The 20,528-nt window shown below is 42.6% G+C and overlaps 1 protein-coding gene across 1 annotated transcript; it reads left to right on the forward strand.

Annotated features, from left to right (window-relative positions):
• The first annotated feature begins 1,310 nt into the window (after nucleotides 1–1,310).
• On the forward strand, nucleotides 1,311–19,075 carry LOC139380522 (insulin-like growth factor-binding protein 5). Its single transcript, XM_071123255.1, has 4 exons — nucleotides 1,311–2,036; nucleotides 14,397–14,620; nucleotides 14,802–14,921; nucleotides 15,104–19,075. The coding sequence occupies exons 1-4, from the start codon at nucleotides 1,703–1,705 to the stop codon at nucleotides 15,236–15,238; spliced, it is 813 nt and encodes a 270-aa protein (XP_070979356.1). The 5' UTR covers nucleotides 1,311–1,702; the 3' UTR covers nucleotides 15,239–19,075.
• The last annotated feature ends 1,453 nt before the right edge of the window (nucleotides 19,076–20,528 follow it).

The following is a 20,528-nucleotide window of genomic DNA, read 5'->3' on the forward strand; positions in this document are numbered from 1 at the left end:
CACTATATTCTACTCCCTCTGAGAGAGTAACACGCAGACAAACCGCGCGCACACCCACACACACCCACACACCCACACACACACACACACACACTGAGAGGCATGCATGTATTTAAATCAGTCAGTTGGCTACCTTTGTATCAGAAATGGTGTCCAATGGAGAGAACAGGTGCAGGCTTTAAAGTATGCCTATTTTTAGAGTGAAATAGGCATCCACAGCCAGCGTTATCTAAATACAAAACAGAGAGCATCTTAGACAGAGTCTTCAAGCATTGCCTGATTGTTGCCATATATTCGTCAAGCTCTACTGGGTCTAAGCATACATCTTTTTTTTTTTTACAACAGCATGATTTGACTGTGATTTAACACATTTATACAACCTATTTGGGAAATGTAATGTTGATTAGCTATGACAATAAACACTGATTTCATTACCCCTCCACTCTCTATACCAAGTTCGATATTGTGCCTGATAATGCTTACAGTAGCCTACAAAAAAATACAGTGCATGTACTTTCATTATAGTAAAGGCCTATTCACATGCTTCGTTTATGCAGAATGTAGCATTCTTTTTTATATATATATGTTGTATTTAACCCTTATTTAACCCGGAAAATGACCCATTGTGACACTTCATCTCTTTTGCAAGGGAGACCTGGCCAAGAGAGAAGCTGCGGTCAATACACCGTTACAGAATGTAAAACATACAGTACAAACAGCACAACATGTCACCAAGAGCTGATCCGGACTAGAAGCATCAACCACCGAGCAGAGTTTGGAGCCAGACTGACATTGATGGGTATGTGTCAGCTCATACTGGTTCTCACCCCAGACAGATTGTAGCCAAAGTACTGTAGTTGATGCAGCACAGTGTGCTTGCTATTCTGTCATGATCATGCATTTTACTCATTCCGTCTGTAATGCAACTATGATTTAAGAGAACTGGTTTTCCTTTCGTTTTGCTCGTAGCTTCATGCGTAAGCTTATTTTCTTTAAGTCAATCGATGTGCACCGCTTGAGACTGGGTGGAAAACATTTAGGGGTAAGAAAGAAGTGTGTGCTCGATTAGCAAAAGCACGTATTCAGTAATCGTGGATTCCAATTATGCTTCCAGATGAAGTGTTTAAAAATATATATGTTTTGATTAAGGTTGCGTTTGTTTCTTGTGTTGCTCCTCGCACTTGGCATCACTTCAGCCTTCAGCGTGAAAGACTGATCCTATTGCTGTAAAAAGGTTGGCCACTTGCCAAGACCTGGAACAAGTGCGCCTCCCTTCCCTGCTGTTAGGCGTATTCATAGTTAGGGGTTTGGCTGATTTTAAAAAGGCAAGCCTGGCCTGAAGTTGATCAGTCTGCTCAAGAAACTTCTCTGGAGGGGAAAGTATTGGAATCGGTTTCAAAGGGGGAAAGGTCCAGGTTTTGTACAAAGAATTGCATTGCACGGAGAGAGGACATCAGTTCTGTCAATTAAGATAAACATTGCAACCAAGTGTAGTCTTTTCATGATATTTGACTTGTTCTGTGAATACTTTTTATTTGTAAACTCAAACAGTCTTTTTTTCAGTTTATTTAAACTGGAGTGCTGAAAACACTATACATTTGGATGCGGACAATTTTTTTGCTTTATTTATCGGATAATTTAACCCACGGGCATTGTCGGTCAATTCGTTCCACATTTGAGGTTTAACAATCGCGAGACGAATATGTTTCTCAGTTTTTGTCTACTGGTGACATTTATCCTGGGGCTATCTGGGTGCTTGGGCTCATATGTGCCCTGCGAGCCGTGCGACCAGAAGGCGCTCTCTATGTGCCCCCCAGTCCCCGTCGGTTGTCAACTCGTGAAGGAGCCGGGCTGCGGTTGCTGCCTAACCTGCGCCTTATCGGAAGGTCAGGCGTGCGGCGTTTACACCGGAACATGCACCCATGGCTTGCGCTGCTTGCCGCGAAATGGAGAAGAGAAGCCACTTCACGCGCTTCTCCATGGCAGAGGAGTGTGCACAAACGAGAAAGGATACAAACCCCTCCATCCACCCATAGGTAAGACGGCGCAATGAATGCGTGTGCTTAGGGGATCCAAGGGAACTGTGTAAAATACAACATCATGATTATTGTGGCAAAGTTTAAATTCAGTTCCAGCTATACCGGCCCCGGTAAACTGCATCATAGACGTTTTGGTTCGTTTTTAAATGAAAAGTGCTTCCATGACCCCGCGCTAAAAACCTCGCAAACGAGCTTGCATGATGTTTCAGTTTTGTAAAGTAATGCTATTGTAAGCAATTCCATTAGCACACTGACGTTTTGGAATCCAAATTTGAAATAACTGCATAGCATGCATGAGTAGCTCCTATGAGCAAACGGTCCGATTTGTACGAGATTGCGGCAGGCTTAATTGTGAATCTGGGTCGTTATTAAATTGCACACAGTCGGATTCATCACATGCCACAATAACAGCACATGCACAGAATACATGTGCTATAGCATACAGATGTAGGATCTTACTTTGATCACCCTGTTGCAGGAGAACTGTCCTGCATTGCAGGAAATGTAAAGCTTGTAGTGTTTTTGAGGTTTAAAACGGCTTCTGAAGTTTGTAATTTCGTCTTTGAAATTTCAGAATTGATTTTCCCTGACGAAAAATGTAGCAACCCCTACAAAAATGTCCATTCATTTGAATCCACATAATAATTCACATGTCCTGTTGCTGCAGGATTATTTACTTTGGGAAACCCTGAGTTAGAGAGCAGCACAGCCTTGACAGAGTTTGGGAATCCCTGCTCTAATTTGCAGTCGCTGTATGGTAGACTGTATGGTACAGTATGGTAGACTGACTTAAAGCATTCCTCTGCATGCTTATCTACAGGGCTGTGTCCCTCCCTTGTCGCAATGCCTGCCTGGACATCCATGCTTGTGCTCTCTTTCTCACGTGATAACATATTGTATGTGGTAATACTAATTGCTGCTGTTCTTTTTTTCCACTGGAAATTAGTTATATCACTTTTCACTGTGTCAGACACTTGCATTTCTCACAAACACAATTGCCACCCATGAAGAAAATATATATTTTCCAACATATAATATCCGGTTCTTCTTATTGTAGCCTAATTGACTGAAGAGGGCTTTTGCTCTTGAGGCTACAGATCTTTTGAAAGCTGAATTTAGGTCTAGTCCCTGTGGCTGGTGTTGAGAGTCGGATTACTGCTCAAATATTGCATCTGATGATGTGTGTGTGTGTATTTTTTTTGTTCGCGCCTGTGTGTGTGTGTGTGTGCGTAGTCTGTGCGCACTTCTAATTCTTAAATGTGTGTGTGCACGGGCAAGAGAAGTTAGGTATAAATGAACCACACATCAACATTTAGAGGTCAGAGATAGACACATGTTATTAGATGATTCAAGATTTAGGCTACATACAAGTTTTGGTGACAAGCTAAATTTGATGAATGCTATTGGTTTATTCTTCGGTTGGCCAGGTGGAAAGACTCAGGCTATTTGGGCTTTGGATACACCCTGCATGTAACTCCCTGGGAGCACATACATCAAACAACATTAGAATGGAATTCAGCCCATTCAAGAGGTCACCATTGTCTGTAGTAATGGCAGCAAGGCTATACATAACATCCAACGAATACTTGCAGCTCTAACTGAAATAAACCCTAGTACTTTTGTATAGCTATAAGTGTCACTCTGATCTAGGAGATTGAATTCCAACACGCACTCTGTGTCAAGCCTGTGGGTGGGTGGGTGTGTGTGTGTGTGTGTGTGCAGGCGTTTGTGTGTGCATTTGTGTGTGTGTGTGTGTGAACACTGACTTCTCCTTTGGCACTGGGTGGTAACCGGAGTGCGTCCGTTTTCCTGCCCCTGGTTAGGCAGTGTGGGTGCTCAAGCACAGCACAGTGATTCAGCAGAATGCCTCCGGCTGCTCTTCTCTGAAGGGCTGTCTGTCAAGGGCTACGATTGGAATTAGACACAAGCCTTTGGTTTCCTGCTGGGTAGGGTTTCAACCTGCTCTGACCAGCTGAGCAAGGCAGACAGAAAGAGGGCAGGTCAAGTGTCCAAAGACAGATCCTCAGGGGACCCAATAGCTTCAATCTCTCGGCTGCATTCATGCAATTCTACAGCATCCTAGCAAGAAAAGTGGACCCACTTTTAACAATCCACATATTACAAAGGCTATATATAGCACATGTAAGGTCTTCATACGTTGTAGTTTGTTTAAAGTGGGACTGCCAGATCAGGATATGTTTCTTGAAGAGAGAGAATGACATTGAATCATCTATGTATTTCTCTCTAACAAATGTATTGACATGATATGGGTATAACATTGTAATACAATGTTGCCAAACTACACACGACTCTGTTGTCTCTTTCTCATCTCTGCATAAGTCTGGTGTCACCCTCTTTTGTTGACTGTTGAGTTGTGTTCCAAGGAAATGGTGCTTAGCTCTGATGGCTGGGCATAGGAGGCTGGTTTGTGTTGCTGGCCTCTCAGTGCACTGTGCTAGCCCAGAAGAATAGGATCCTGGAACGCCTGCCAACAGATATGACTCCATGGCAGAAGGCCCCTTGCTCTCTGAGCTTGTGAAAGAGCCTTATGTTTGAACAGATTGCTCTTTGCCAAGAAACAAGAAGATGATTAAAGAGAGCGTACAAATCTAGAAAGCTTGACTTGCACATGAACAAGCACGTTGTGCTTTATAAGCACAGCATCAACACAAATGCAGCTTCTGCCAAAGCCCAAAAGAACAGAACATGTTGAGTTTGGGGTTTGTGTTTGTGCTCCAAGATTTTTTGGTTGGCTTGGTGGTACATTTACACGTTTTAGTTCAATCACAAGCCAATGCGAAGAAGCCAGTTGTTGGTCACCTGTCCTTGTTAAGACAATTTACAATGACTATCGCACTAAACAAATGCTCGTACCCCAACTGTGGTGTTAGGGTAGGATCGAAATTCACACAACGGTTACCTGGAGGAAAATGGGGGAGGGTCATGGTTTTAACATTTCTGTCACGGGGAGGTTTTAGCTTTTTTTCAATCTAGTCCAAGGGAGGGTCATGTCATTTGTAATGGATGAAATGTAAATATTTCTCAGTGTTTTAGAAGTAGTTGTTTATTAGGCTATATATCGTTGTGTGTCCAAATTCCGGACCTCATCTCTGATTCTCCGCTGGGCGCGCAATATCAAGTGTGCCTATAGGATATTTAGTGTAGTCTCAATCAAATGTTCCATAGCCTATAGGCTATAAGCTACGAAGTGCATGCTCGGAGAAGCACAGAGCAAAGTTATATGTCGAAGATAGCCGTACGGTGTAAATTAAACTAGGGTGCGTGACACACTGCAGTGGATAGTCCAACCCTGAGCCCCAGCCTGCTCTGCTCTGGCTGATCAAATACGTTTTTGTGTGCTACCTAATATATGGCTGTGCTGTGTAGGCCTATGTGGCAGTTCAGAAGGAGAGTCAAAAGCTTCCTCAGATTATACTTTTTTTTTTATTAGGCCTACTCTAAAAAATGCACTATGTTCGGTTCAGTTTGAGAAGGAGAGCACGAAGGTGCGGAGGACCGGAGTGCAACTTTGATAGCTTGCTACTACTATAATAGATTTTAATAACAACAACGTGTTTGTTGCCATGATGTATTTATCAGAGGTATTGACCTCACAATAAGCCAGATTCTAGTAATACATATTGTGGTGCTGAAACTCGAAACATCAGCTGTGACACAATCAATCGGAAATGGACAGCTCATGGTGCTGAAAGTAGGCACATTAGAGTAGGCATAATTCAGTTAAACGGTCTTCATTTTAATTAGACTACTAACAATAAGAGGGCTTTGTGTTGGAGCCTATTTCTTACAATTTTAGAAAATGTTGCTATAGGCTGCTATATCCATAGATTTGTTGGTCAATTCCTCTGACCACCATGCACTCTTTAAATAGCCTATGTCCGTGTCAGTGAAGGACTGTCAAGTTAAAACCAAAAATTGAATTAAGGGGGTATGAGAGTGTATGCCATAGTTCTACCTTTAATTAAAGAAAATGGCAAAAGGCAAAGGCCCTTGTTAGCTTACGATTCTGAAGAAAATAAAACAGATTCGATTATATAACGTGATCTATAACAGCGCTTTGGTCCTTTATCCTTTATGCTAGAAACAAGCTGTAAAATCTGTGGGAAAGAGGTGACTCTCATTGTTTTGTTGCTTTGACATTCAGAGGCTGAGCTACAACCTTTCATGGCCGAAGAGACAATAAATATAGTTTGCTTGGGAAGTCATCTAATTCTGTCACTATCAATTGATTAAGCTATTCACTTTCTGTATAATAGAAGATGTTTAAACCCAGACAGCTTTTAAGGAAACACTTGTTAAGCCCCGGGAAGAATAGTAGCCAGCAGTTGGTAGGCCTACTCTGTCTGGGGTGTAAAGCTAGGCTTACTCTGTCTGGGGTGTAAAGCTAGGCCTACTCTGTCTGGGGTGTAAAGGTAGGCCTACTCTGTCTGGGGTGTAAAGCTAGGCCTACGCTGTCTGGGGTGGAAAGGTAGGCCTACTCTGTCTGGGGTGTAAAGCTAGGCCTACGCTGTCTGGGGTGTAAAGCTAGGCCTACTCTGTCTGGGGTGGAAAGGTAGGCCTACTCTGTCTGGGGTGTAAAGGTAGGCCTACTCTGTCTGGGGTGTAAAGCTAGGCCTACGCTGTCTGGGGTGGAAAGGTAGGCCTACTCTGTCTGGGGTGTAAAGCTAGGCCTACTCTGTCTGGGGTGTAATGCTAGGCCTAACTTTTGAAAGTACCATGCTCAGATTCCTAATAATGTCTAAGATTGCAAACAAGACACACTGATGGCATGGGAGTAATATGATTAGATGGGCCCATCTCTCTGTATATTCTTAGCCTGTCGTTTCTGTAATTTGTGTGGTATTCTGCTAATATGTAAAATTATGTAGAATTGCATGACATTTTGATGAAATGCTATTTTTTCTCGGACCTGCAAATAAGATCATAGATTCATGCATTGCTTTGTTATAAAGGAGATCTTTCCACCCCTACTCTTGTCCAGGTTAAACGGTAGACATGTTCTCTGCTATTTTAATTATTCTTTTGGGTATAGGGGAGGGTTACCGGATTTTTTTGTTCAAGTGTTAAGGGAGGGTTTAAGTCAAATATATTTTGCTCAAGGGAGGGTAATCCATTTTCATTTCAGAGAAGTCCCATTTTAACCATGTAACCTTTATTATAAATAAAATGTACTCCCTTAGCTTGACAACTTAATCCATGTGTCAAGTGATTTGTGGCTCTGTTGTTTAAAGGCTAGAACTAGGGGGACGATTCAATTTTCTTTATCCCTTTTACAGATAAAATACAGCCCCAGCCATGTAAAGAAAATATTTTACGGTAGCAGGGTCAACTTCATGTATTTCCACACCAATTCTCCTCGTCTGAACTGATCAGACAGACCAGCAGAATGCCAGTATGGGCTAGTTGACGTTGCACATCCCTACTGCCTTGTTATATTCCCTAATCGAGAAAACATTCTTTCATTTTTTATTTTACATCAGACAAGCCAGTCTCCTTCAACAGAGTCCACTGACAATACACATTTGTGTTAGGCATCTTGGTTGGCCTATCTACTATAAATGGTCTACTTGAACACGTACTGTAGTGTAGACATTGCACACAAATGGCTCTATCCGTTGTGGACAGTTCAGTTGACTCAGAGATGGCCCTAACTGTTTCATTGTTACATTGCTAGGTCATAGGGAGAAAACCATTGCTGACAGGGATTTTACAACTCACTCACCATGAACCCCCTCCTCACAGAACTGGATGTTGTTGAATGCTAAATATAACCAACCTCATCAGATTTGAAACAGTTTATCAATGACATGCCGCCCTCGGCGTACAATATGTAGTCTTCTTTGGTGTAGGTTCTGGTTTTCTAGAATGCTGTGCCATCGCAAGTGTTAATCATGGGAAACCAATTGCTAATGTAAGGTCTCCAAAAGAACACTGCAAACATGCTCTACGGTCAAGCTATGGCATTGTTCCCATGCACAGTATTGAAGCTAGAGAACCTACTTTGGGATTTGGCACGCTTGAATGAGTTCTTCCAATAAAGTTTTATAGCAATCAGTCTAGCATTTGTCACTTACACCTGGAAGGCTAGTGGGTAACAGCTGTGGAGAGAATCAGCTCACGCAGTAGTCTCCTCTATCAGAAACATGTGACTCCAAAGGTAGTGACATCCACATGCTGGCTTTAAAACCTGCGTGATCTGACCTAAACTGCGTAGGCACCAACGCTGCCACCATTTACCGCTCCAACCCCAGGGTCGTGCTCAGTAGGGAACACCAAAAGATTTGCAACAAAAAAAGAAAATTATTGTTTAGTACTTTTCTTTTCACTCTGTTTCAATACATTTTCTCCCTACTGGACACAATACCAGGACAGCATAAGGATGTTATTGGGCTCAAAATCAACTAATCACTTCCCACAGAAGAACCTAACTTGTTGAAAGTCACTGTAATGAGCTCAACAAAGAAGCCTGCCTCAAGTTTCTTTGCAGAACGGGAACAATAGAGGTCCTTATCTTTTGTCTGCAACTTTGGTGCCAGTTTCAGCTCCAAAATGTGGATCTTGTCATTTTCATCTTCGTCTCTGGCCTCAGTGTCTGAAGTTGAGCTTTGGACAGTGGACAGAGAACGTTCATGGCGAGCCAAAATAGTGGCCTCTGCCCCCAGGGATTATGTCACACCCAGCAATTGTGTGGTGGTGAAGGTTGACCCAGAAAAAGGCAGCGTCTGTCCATGTGGCTTGTCAAAAAATCAAAACTCAGATGTGTAATGAGACCTCAGACCAAAATTAGGCTTGCACAGGAGAGCAGCTGCATGTAGCATCGCGGTAGTGTGCTTTCAACTGCTGTCGAACATTTATTTTACCTCAAAGGAGAAATGTCTTTGGTGCAGCAGTTGCGAGAGGGGGAGTGGGGTCAGTATACCTATGCCCTACTTGGAAGGGACTCTCATCCCTACTGAACAAGTGTTCCTTTAATTTTCAATCCCTGAATTGTTCCTGCTGCTATTTGCTGCTATTTTAAACTCTTTTTTTTTTTTTTGCACTATACATATTTGTTGCACATTGTACCTTAGAAAAAGTTATTTCCTGTAAGTTGCTGATTGAGTTTGAATTCAGTAACAGAGGAGACTGCAATTGTACGGCCCAGATACAAGGTTCAAAACAGGAACCAACAATACATACTGAACAAAGCAGTAGCATGGTCTCCTTGTCCAACCAAAGTTGTCATTTATCAGTACAAAAGGGTGTATTAATAATGATACCACCTGAATATGATTACACTTTTTATAATGAGGTCCAGCATTTTTATTTAAAGCAGAAAGAAAAGCACCCTGCTAAATTTCCCCTCTGAATCCTTTGTTTTGAAGATGTAATGAAGACATCTCCTATTAATGGTGGAATCAAAATCTGCTTTGACTGGTAGTAGCCATCTAAATGTGTCAATAAAGTGAAATAATGTCATTCTAGATACGTTGTACATGACTATGATTTGACTATCCACCAACACTTACACAGTGCATTCGGAAACTATTCAGACCCCTTGACTTTCTCTGCATTTTGTTACGTTACAGCCTTATTCTAAAATGGAAATCAATCTTCACACAATAGATATGTTTGCAAATGTAAAAAAATATATAAAATAAGTATTCAGACCCTTTACTCAGTACTTGGTTGAAGCAGCATTGGCAGCGATTACAGCATCAAGTCTTCTTGGATATGACGCTACAAGTTCGGCACACCTGTATTTGGGGAGTTTCTCCCATTCTTCTCTGCAGATCCTCTCAAGCTCTGTCATGTTGGGTGGGGAGCGTCACTGCACAGCTATTTTCAGGCCTCTCCAGAGATGTTTGATCGGGTTCAAGTCCGGGCTCTGGCTGGGCCATTCCAGGACTTTCAGAGACTTGTCCCGAAGCCACTCCTGTGTTGTCTTGACTGTGTGCTTAGGGTTGTTGTCCTGTTGGAAGGTAACTTTCACCCCAGTCTGAGGTCCTGAGCGTTCTGGGGCAGGTTTTCATCAAGGATCTCTCTGTACTTTGCGCCGTTCATCTTTTCCTCAATCCTGAATAGTCTTCCAGTCCCTGCTGCTGAAAAACATACCCACAGCATGATGCTGCCTCCAACATGCTTCACTGTAGGGATGGTGCCAGGATTCCTCCAGACGTGATGCTTGGCATTCAGGCCAAAGAGTTCTATCTTGGTTTCATCAGACCAGATAATCTTGTCTCTCATGGTCTAAAAGTCCTTTAGGTGCCTTTTGGTAAACTCCAAGCGGGCTATCGTGTGCCTTTTACTGAGAAGAGGCTTGCGTCTGGTCACTCTACCATAATGTCCTGATTGGTGGAGTGCTGCAGAGATGGTTGTCCTTCTGGAAGGTTCTCACATCTCCACAGAGGAACTCTGGAGCTCTGTCAGAGTGACCTTTGGGTTCTTGGTCACCTCCCTGATCAAGGCTTTTCTCCCCCGATTGCTCAGTTTGTCCGGGTGGCCAGCTCTAGGAAGAGTCTTGGTGGTTCCAAACTTCTTCCATTTAAGAATGATGGAGGCCACTGTGTTCTTGGGGACCTTCAATGCTGCAGAAATGTTTTGTTACTGTACCCCGACACAGTCCTGTCTCGGAGCTCTACGGACAATTCCTTCGACCTCATGACTTGGTTTTTGCTCTAACATGCACTGTGGGACCTTATATAGACAGATGTGTGCCTTTCCAAATCATGTCCAATCAATTGAATTTATCACAGGTGGACTCCAGTTAAGTTGTAGAAACATCTCAAGGATGATCAATGGAGACAGGATGCACCTGATCTCAATATCAAGTCTCACAGCAAAGGGTCTAAAAACCTGTTTTCACTTTGTCATTAGGGGGTATTGTGTGTAGATTGATGAGGATTAACATTTATTTGATCAATTTTAGAATAAGGCTGTAACGTAACAAAATGTGGAAAGTGGGAAGTGGTCTGAATACTTTCTGAATGCGCTGTATAGTGGCACTATCTCCACATACATTTTAGTTGAGGTTGTTACTGTACTACTGATAACAAATCAACATGTTCTTCTTACACTGCATTGCCCTCCAGCTGTGTTGGAGGGCAATTCAGTGTTTGAGTTGTGCCCCAATGTGCAAGCATTTTGTAAGGCCAGTCGATGTGGAATTCAATGTGCTCCAATGACTGTACATTTTGTTTAGATCTCTACAGGCTCTTGGTCTGGATCATGTATTCCTACCTGTAATATAATTACTCAAGTGCAATGTTCCATTTATTTTATTTGTATTTTATTTACCCTTTATTTTACCAGCATCAGACCCATGGTTGGCCAGTATCATGGCTAAAAGATGACAGAGGACTTCCTGCTCCGTTATCACTATGCTATCGCATACCCCCTGACCCCCGGATTAGCAGCACCTTTACTCAACACCTAGGATCTTGTAAAGGTGTAATTTCAGAGGGTGTTCTGTGCTAATTCATGGACTGTGAGCCAATGAGAATTTGAGCAGCTCATTGTTCTGGTGCATTTTCCACCCCAAGTTGCATGACTGTAAACTCAAAAAGACCAGCCGAGAGAGAGAAAAAGAACTGAAAGAAGAGTGGCTTATCGTTCACGCTTAGGCTTCCTGGCTATAAGAAACTTCCCACTGGGCACAGACGTCAATTCAATGTCAATTCAACATCTATTCCACGTTGTTTCAATGTAATTTAATTGAAATGATGTGGAAACAATGTTGATTCAACCCGTGTGTGCCCAGTGGGTTGGGATATCCATGAAGCATAATTGCCCCGCACACATGTACATTTTTAAACAGAGGCGTATCGGTTGCACCTCCTTTGCCTGTTCCGTTCCTCTTGTCTTAATGAAAACTTTAGTGAGAACAAGGGGAGAGATACCAATACCTTGTCAGCCTGGGCTTAATGGAGGGGGCTGCATGTGACCGTGCTGTCTTGGCTGGAGGCCAGCGTCCTGGCAGTGTTTCAGTACTTAAACACAGGCCTACTAAGCCTCCTTTACAAGCTGGGGACCCTAAGCATGGAAAAACTGAGTTTTTGCCGCTGCAGTGAAGAGCCCACTTCAGAAAGTACAAATTTGGTGGTTTAGAAACAGAGAGGGCGAGAGAGAAAAAGAGAGCGGGAGAGAGAGAGACTCCATTGTCTGCAAACAGGCTACACTCTGGGTATTGTTGGCTAAAGATGGGTACATTCTGTCTCCATGTCTTTGAATTGCAGGGACAGCTTGTGAATTGGAAGCACAACAGCACTTCATTTACTCTGGGCAAGGAGTATGATGTACTAAAATAAACACTACATTTTGTTATAATAATAATATACATTTAAACGGTTGATGGATTTTCATTTTCGCCATCAAATATGAAGCAAACGTCTGCCATCCCATAGTTCAATAGAACATCCAATGTAACGTCCAATATTTCCTCACAAGCTTATACACACAAGTAACACCAAACTCTCATCCCTCACTTGAGCTAATGAGCCTGTTCACAAATCCTACTGCTAATGTAATTGGAGTGCAATGATGTCAGTGTGCTGACATTTCTCAATCTAATATTTCTCCACCCAAATCATATTAGGCTGAATGTGAATACATGTCATGGATCATGAGACATAGCAGTCTTTCTGGAAGATACTCAAATGTTTTGGATCTCACATGTAAAGTAGGTCATTGATGTAGTGTGTGTTGCATTTGTAAAATGGAATGGGGATTACATTCTCCGGTTTGTTTGTAACCCTGAAAATGGCTTGCAAAATCACAGAATCATTCATGAAGGCTTGAAACACACATGCAGCATTGTCATCAGTGGTACTTTGAATAGTGATCAAATGAAGGATTCTTCCCACAGCATCCAGGCATCGAGCACGTAGGAAAGCTCATTTGACATACTTATTTATAGCGTTTTATAGCCCTGGCGGTCTGAGCAGGGAGAGTCGAGGACGTATCCAAACACAGAGACGCCTGCCAAGTCATGAGTTGTGAGATTACTTTCAAAGCGAGGACGGCAGTTCAGAAGCCAGGGTCCCAATTCCGGTAATCACCCTCCTCCCTTCATCCCCCAACTCACCTCCTCCCAGACATCCCTGCTGTGTCCCGACTCTTCAGACATCAATTCTCTGGAATATACCGCTCAGTGGTCACATACCTCTATTTTTTCCCCCAAGGTGGCCATGTACAAAGTCTAGACCACTAGCCTATACTTAATTAAGATAACATGAAAACATGGTTATGTTTCAATTCTTTTTTTATGGTCCCACTCTTCAAATGTCTGTCGATATATTGCGGTTGTCTCTCCCCAACAATACTATGCACATTCAACCACTACTCCGGTTGGGCCAGCCCTCCTCATTGCCACCGCTGCAATGACCTGTGGGTTTCTTTGCTAGATAAATATATCCCCGGTCATCTACTGGCCAGTTGGGGCCTGGCAAAGTCCCATAACAGTGCCTTGTGTGCTTACGATAGACTAAGCAAAGACAGGAGAGGAGCAGTCATCTCTTTGGCCTCAGAGAGCCTCATGCAGGCTAGGGCTCTTGGCTTATGGGGGCTGAGCCAATAGGAGGGACTGGAGGAGAGGGGATAAGGGATCAGGACCCCAAATCGCTAGCCTGGTGGGAACTTCAAATGTACCTCTAGGACTGTAGTGCCCCCTGGGGAGTGGGATGGGGTAGGGTAGGGGGAGAGCACTGGTCTGTCTGCCTGGCTTCAGGCTATTTTGCATTATTATGTTATGTTTCTTAATATGAAGTTATACTTTACATTCAGCCTACGATGTGTCCACCTCTGCCATAGGTTTCAGTTGCCATGGCTCCTCAGTTACCATGACATCAACATCTGATCTGTGAGAGATGTGAAAGTCTGCAAGAATTCCCAGAGAAGTATTTTATTGCCAAAATGGCTTATGATCAACCAAATAAGCCATTGTTTCGCCCAAAATGCCACACACTTTGTTGTAGAGATGTCTTAGAGACAAGGTCAAGAATGTAGCCAGCATGATACAGAAGTGACTGAGATAAGCTTTTTTGGTCAGCGTTCACACATGTTTACTTTCTTTCCTTTGACCTCCATTAGTTGATGATGGCTGTTTGTATGGTGGAGAAGGGGTGAGGTGGTGGAGGAGGTACAGTAGTTTATCAGCTGTTGATCCTTGATCCTGACCCCTCCTTTGTAAACAATGCAAAAGCAGCATTTCTGGGAACAAACTCTGGGAAAAGCATCTGGGAGTACATATCTTCCTTTGTGCAGGAAAAGCTTTTAGGTGGGGGTAATGTGACAAGTATGCACTGTTTTAGTTAATGTTGATGACACACCCATTGATACAAATATTTTTTCCATGTGTAGATCATGAGTCTCGGGAACACGAGGACACCCTGACAACCGAAATAATGGAAGACCAACTGCACCCTGCTAAAGTGCCGCTCCTCCCCAAGCAGGACGTCATCAACAGCAAGAAGATCCAGGCCATGCGCAAGGACAAGGACCGCAAGCGGGCGCAGGCCAAACTGCGCTCCATTGGGCCCATGGACTACTCCTCACTCCCCATTGACAAGCATGAGCCAGAGTTTGTAAGTATAAGAGTGGAGAGTAGGAAAGATGGGGTCTAACGCTAATATTGTGCTAATGCTGATGCTTGCTAGTGTGCATTTTCAACTCTGGTCCTAGGAGAGAGAACTGACTGTGCAAGAATTTGTTCCACCCATGGCGCTAACACTGGGAACTAATGTTAGTTGTATCGTTCCTCCACAGGGTCCTTGCAGGAGGAAGCTGGATGGGATCATCCAGGGAATGAAGGACACATCCCGTGTCATGGCCCTGTCCTTGTACCTCCCCAACTGTGACAGAAAGGGCTTCTTCAAACGCAAACAGGTGAGAACTATCCCTCCGTCATCATCCTTATTCATGGTTTAACATAGACCAGTTGTATACTGATGTGCCTCTTCAGATCCACATTGGCTCCAAAATAATATTTGTTCTTGTTCTTTCTTTCTTTCTCTCGCTCATTCTCTCTTTCCCTCCCTTGTGTTGCTGCACATTGATCGCTCCCACAGTGCAAACCCTCTCGCGGCAGGAAGCGGGGCATCTGCTGGTGCGTGGACAAGTACGGCGTGCAGCTGCCCGGTACAGACTACAGCGGGGGAGACATCCAATGCAAGGACCTAGAGAGCAGCAGCAACAACGAGTGAATAGGCTGCTCCAACCCCGTCCCGATCACCTGACCCAGGGCCCTGCCTCCTCCTTTCCCTCCTGCCTGTCTGCTCCGCCCTCCAGTCACTTTTTGAGATTTTCAAAACAAACAAAAAATATAAACATCAAATGAACGAAAGGACAGGCTTGAAAAAAGGACACCTGAAATCTCTTTTTTTTTGTGTGACTGTGTGCTCATCTCTTAGTAGACGGAACCCAGGAGGTTTTAAGCCCTTGTTTGACCCTCGGGCCCCTCCCCCACTAAGAGCTGGGAACCACACTAATGATTCATGAAAATATATACTTGTGTTGATATATTTTTATAGAAGCTGGGGTGTAAGCACCAAACTTTGTATCATGTAAAGCTAACATAAAAGCGATGAAAAAACGAAAATAAGGCATGCTGATTATAAACGGGACTGTTTTGATCTTTCACATCTATTGCTATTGAGGTGTCAGAGGAGATAGCTGGACCTTCTATTGGCAGAGGTATTTGTTTTTTTGTTTGGTTGCTTTCCAAAAAAGAAAAAAGAAGCATGTGATAGGGTCTTTCTGAGACAGTTGACTCTATTTGGGTATTTGGTTCTGTCACAGCACTTATGAATAGGGGAACCTGCTTGGATATGTGTAACTTCACTAAGTTTGTGTGGGCGTGCATGTATGTGTGTTTGAGTGTGTGTGTGTGTGAGAGAGAGAGAGAGAGAGAGGGAGTGAGCCTTTAACACAAGAATGTCATTTTTCTTTCTCTTTTCGTCTTGTCACAACAACATAACAAGCATTATTGCTGGTGCTTGAAGTAGTCTTGAGGATGGATTTCTCCCACTATTCTATGAAACCTATATATCTGGGAAAATGGAGAGTGTTTGACATAATAAGCAGCTTATTACAGACAAACCTATGTAAGTGACTCTTTGACTCTGTAGCTAGCCTGATATGCCAACTGTGCCTATTGTTAACAGACACTGCCATGCAGGGTAACACAGAACTTAATGGAGAACACTGCCCCTACTGGTGAAGGGAATACTGCCTCAAAGTGCCCATTCTCTCATCCGATCAGAGCTGTGCTCAGCAAGACTCCATTGGTCCCAACTACCTGGACTTAAAGAATATTGAATGTGGCTGAACAATCATGCAGTCCCCCCCAATAACTAACAGCAGTAATGCATTTTATTGCTAAAGTCTGGACAAAAATTGGGAGAACGAGGGGGAAAAAGCATGCTGTAGACTTGCATTCACCAGTGAGGCTAGATGTTTACTCTTTGTGTCTCAGTTGCTCGAGGGTGTAGTCTTGTATGGTTTTGTTTGTGCTGTTTTCTTTGCCTTCAGTGAAGTAACAACCGCCCACTTTTGAGCCATGTTCCTTAACCAAGTGGTCCCCTAACAATGCTACGGTGTAACCTTGGTGTATTACTTTGACCTACAGATTAATGAATGTTCTTTTTTTTTTTTAAACAAACAACTACAATGTACTGGTGCTTGGAAAAGGACGTGTGTATTTTAGCCTGTAAACAATTTGAATAGTTCCATGACATCATCCTTATTTGAATATGAGACAGTCAAAAAAAAGCTATACCCCATCTATATCCTTCCCTCTTTGCTTGCATGCCGCACCCCAAAATTGTTCCCTCTTTCTCGACAACTTGTTTTTCAGCACAACACAACATTACTTGCATCGGAAATGGTGAGCAGTTTTCCTTCCGCTGAAGGGAGGCATCATTGAACACTACCTACAGGGTCAGTTGAAAGAGTAGTTTATGTCCGTCTGTGTGCAAGTCGCAGTGCCTTCCTACATGCAAATCCACATTTGAATAGTGATGCAAATACAACGTGGTAGCTGTCTAAGTTACAGAGACCCTGCTCATGCTGAGAGGCCCCAGAGTAGTTGTTCTTGGTGTAGTCCAGACAAAGGGTAACTCTATAGGATGTGACATAGCCCTTGTAATCGTGTCACAGTCACATTATGAATCCGTTGCTAATCCCTCTCTGTGGGAAAGGCGGACCAGAATACCCCTTCTGTCTCTTATTTTCAAACACACTGATAAGCTAGAACATTGCTTTCAAAGTTGACTGCCAATGTATTCGATTGCCAGAAAATATAAGCCAAGTGATATTACAATTCCGAGTTAGCACTAGCAAACTGCTGCTGCTTCTCTCTCCCAGTAGTCAGAGAAGAGATGTACAAGGCATTACTAGCCATCAGATCCTATTCCACAGCGTAAGTGGTCATAGTTACTCTAGCCACGGAGTGGGAGGCAGGGGGAAAGGCCATCAGCAGACAACAAATTAAAGAGCTTTTACTCCAGCCTCAGTTGAGTCTGTGAACCAACCATTACGTAATATTATCCGTTTGGACATACAGATGTGATGGATAGGATACTCTTGATTTTTATGGCTCATAATGGCAACGAGATGCTGTAACACTAACAATGGGGTCAATGCGTTCAGGCCTATAGCTTTATACCCTAATTTACTATGAGACAGAATTAGTGGGGAAAAAGTCACTATACCCTGCTACCCTTCACATCCAAAATGCCTTCTTATATGGAGGTGAACTATTCAGCCCCTGTGGCAAATCACTAGATCCTCCTATACCCAATGCAGCTTGGCACCCTTCCCCACCTCCACCCCAGTCCACTTTGAAAGAAAGCAGCTTGCACTTACTGTATAGAAGTTAAAACAACTACAATATTAATACCGACAGACAATGTCCTGTAATAGTGTTGCTTGTGTATAAAAACAAACAAGCTAAACATTTACTGTGATTCAGAATCAGGCCTCTGCAAGGACTTCTGGGTAATCGTTGACAGGGGCTTATATGGCCCATGCCTGGGACCTCCATCACCAACGTCCAATAAGGAAAAGGAGATCATAACACACAGTACCATACATTAGCAACCACACAACTGTCCCGCTTTGATCTAACTGTTCTCATGGACTCTAGCACACAGAGAGTGAGAGAGAAAGAATGACAGAGTGAGAGAGCGAAAGCAAGAGACAGAGCACCATGGACAGGGGTCATGTTCAGGGCCTAGCCACACACCACCCCATCACGGAGGGGTCACCAATCGCATGAGAGTAGATACAGTTAGGAACAGACACAAGGAGATCTGGGAATCTGAGGAACAGGAATGCAGCTAGCGACTGATGTTTAGATGTTGACTCCCTCTCCAGCTTCAATGTTCACCTTCCATTTTAAGAGCAGTCCATCAGAAGCCTATTGAACTTGGCCATCCATAATGATGCAGTCTAACTGGCCATTTTCCAAATTAAGATTTGCCAAGGCTATCTTGGTTCAAAGAAAATGTGGATAAGGGCATTAAATAATTTGAGGTCTAATCAACAAATTGACACAATTCAACCAAGCTGCGAATTGTGAAAATTCTCAATACGCCATACCACAAAGAAAATCTTTGTGGTATGGCGTTAGATTGAGGTGTTGGAGAGGTTGAGTTTTAAAGTGTCTTCAGATTCCTAGTCTTCAACCTGGTTATAGACTCATACAGTTCATACTACAATAGTAACTACAGCTTTTTTTTCTGAATGCATAACGTTTTTATGGATGAAACGAGACTAAATCAATTGGTTATCTTAATAACATATGGTGTTAACTGGCTTGTGAAAAAAGACCCATTGGTGCCGGAGGATTGTTACAAGAAATGGTCAGCATTTGGAACTCTTCATGAAACAAATATCAAAAAAGACAAAAAATCTCAAATTATTAAAGTGAATATCACTGTGTAATATTTATTCAACATGTAATTTATGTACTCTTTTAACCTTTGTCTTTTTTGTTATGATAAAGCATTTATTTAAATAAAGTTATGTATTCATTTAAAGACTTAGTAGTGATGTGTTTTTTTGATGTGCAGTGTGGCCTCAAGACCTCAAAACCTACTTCTAAAAATGGTTTATCTCAAAAATATGTTCATGCTATTCCAAGGCACTAACATATAGTCATATACCAAAAATACAGTACAGCCATACAAGGGGGATATATAGGGAGTATACTGTATGTGGGTTAGTGGAGGTTTGAAAAACCTGACCACAACAACTTAGGTTCTCAGAGTAATCCTAGCTATTCAAATGAGCCCATACAAATAGTTCACTCCTTGTGCCGACGCCCCCAGATTAAGCCGGCTAGAACCAATGAAAATACTTCCATGTTGTTACCAGGAGCAGTGTGAATGGGGCCTAAGGGTGTGGTGATCAGATATGACATGATGAGGACATGCTGTATCTACAGACACTGGCCGTGATATCAGCTGCACGATTGTGGTCTTGCTTTTGTATACTGCAATGGAGATATCACTTTTGACTGAGGACTGATCACACTTGCCCTGGTCATGGAAATGACTCAAAGCACAATACCCCATCCCATAACATACATATACCCAATGTTGATGAATATAATCTATATTTAAAGGGGAAATCCACAGTTGAAACAATAAGAAAAAGTTATCCCCACCAATGTTTTGATAAAAAGCTGAGGGATGGAGAAATTTATAGAAAGAGCTACAGTACGGATGCAAGGACTGACCATCCACGACATGAAATAGCTTTTACCATGTTTTGAGGCTTTACAGTATAGGTTTACAAATATGTTGTTGACAAACATTGGAATAAAACAAGCTTATATTTTGGATTCTGATGGGATTTGACAGTTATAAGCTCTGCTTATATTTTTCAAGAATCAAAGGTTATGTATCATTAAGTCCAACAAAGGATGTAGCATCTGAAGATTTCTGCTTTAAGGCCTGGAAATAATACAGGGTTTGTAAAGACTAAATTACTGGTTACCCATAATATAAACGGTACAAGTTAATACTGGCTGACTGAATAAATCCATCCAGTCGATGCAAGTTTAATCAGATGCCATAAACTTAACTGTATACAAACTATTAAAATCCAATGTAAAGACTTGGGAGATGATTCTAGACCCGAATTAAGCGAGTGTAAACTTTTCACACTTTTCCCTCTGTGTATTCTGACCTTGATTACATTTTTTTAGAATTCCACAAATTTTACGAGTGAGGAAACGCTTGAATAAGGTCTGGCGCAGGGTTTCCAGTACTCAGTCTGATTCCGTTGATTCAAATCATCAAAACTCAGTCTGATTCAGTTGATTCAAATCATCAAAGCTTGATGATGAATTGGTTATTTGAATCACCTGTGTAGTGCTAGGGCAAAAACCAAAACCGAGATTGGGAAACCGTAGTCTAGTGAGCCTACCGATTCCAAGTGGATTTTTTTTGTTTGTTGTTGATATAACACCATTCTCCATCATTTAAA

This window comes from Oncorhynchus clarkii, chromosome 22, assembly GCF_045791955.1.
Source record: "Oncorhynchus clarkii lewisi isolate Uvic-CL-2024 chromosome 22, UVic_Ocla_1.0, whole genome shotgun sequence".
Classification (NCBI taxonomy): domain Eukaryota; kingdom Metazoa; phylum Chordata; class Actinopteri; order Salmoniformes; family Salmonidae; genus Oncorhynchus; species Oncorhynchus clarkii.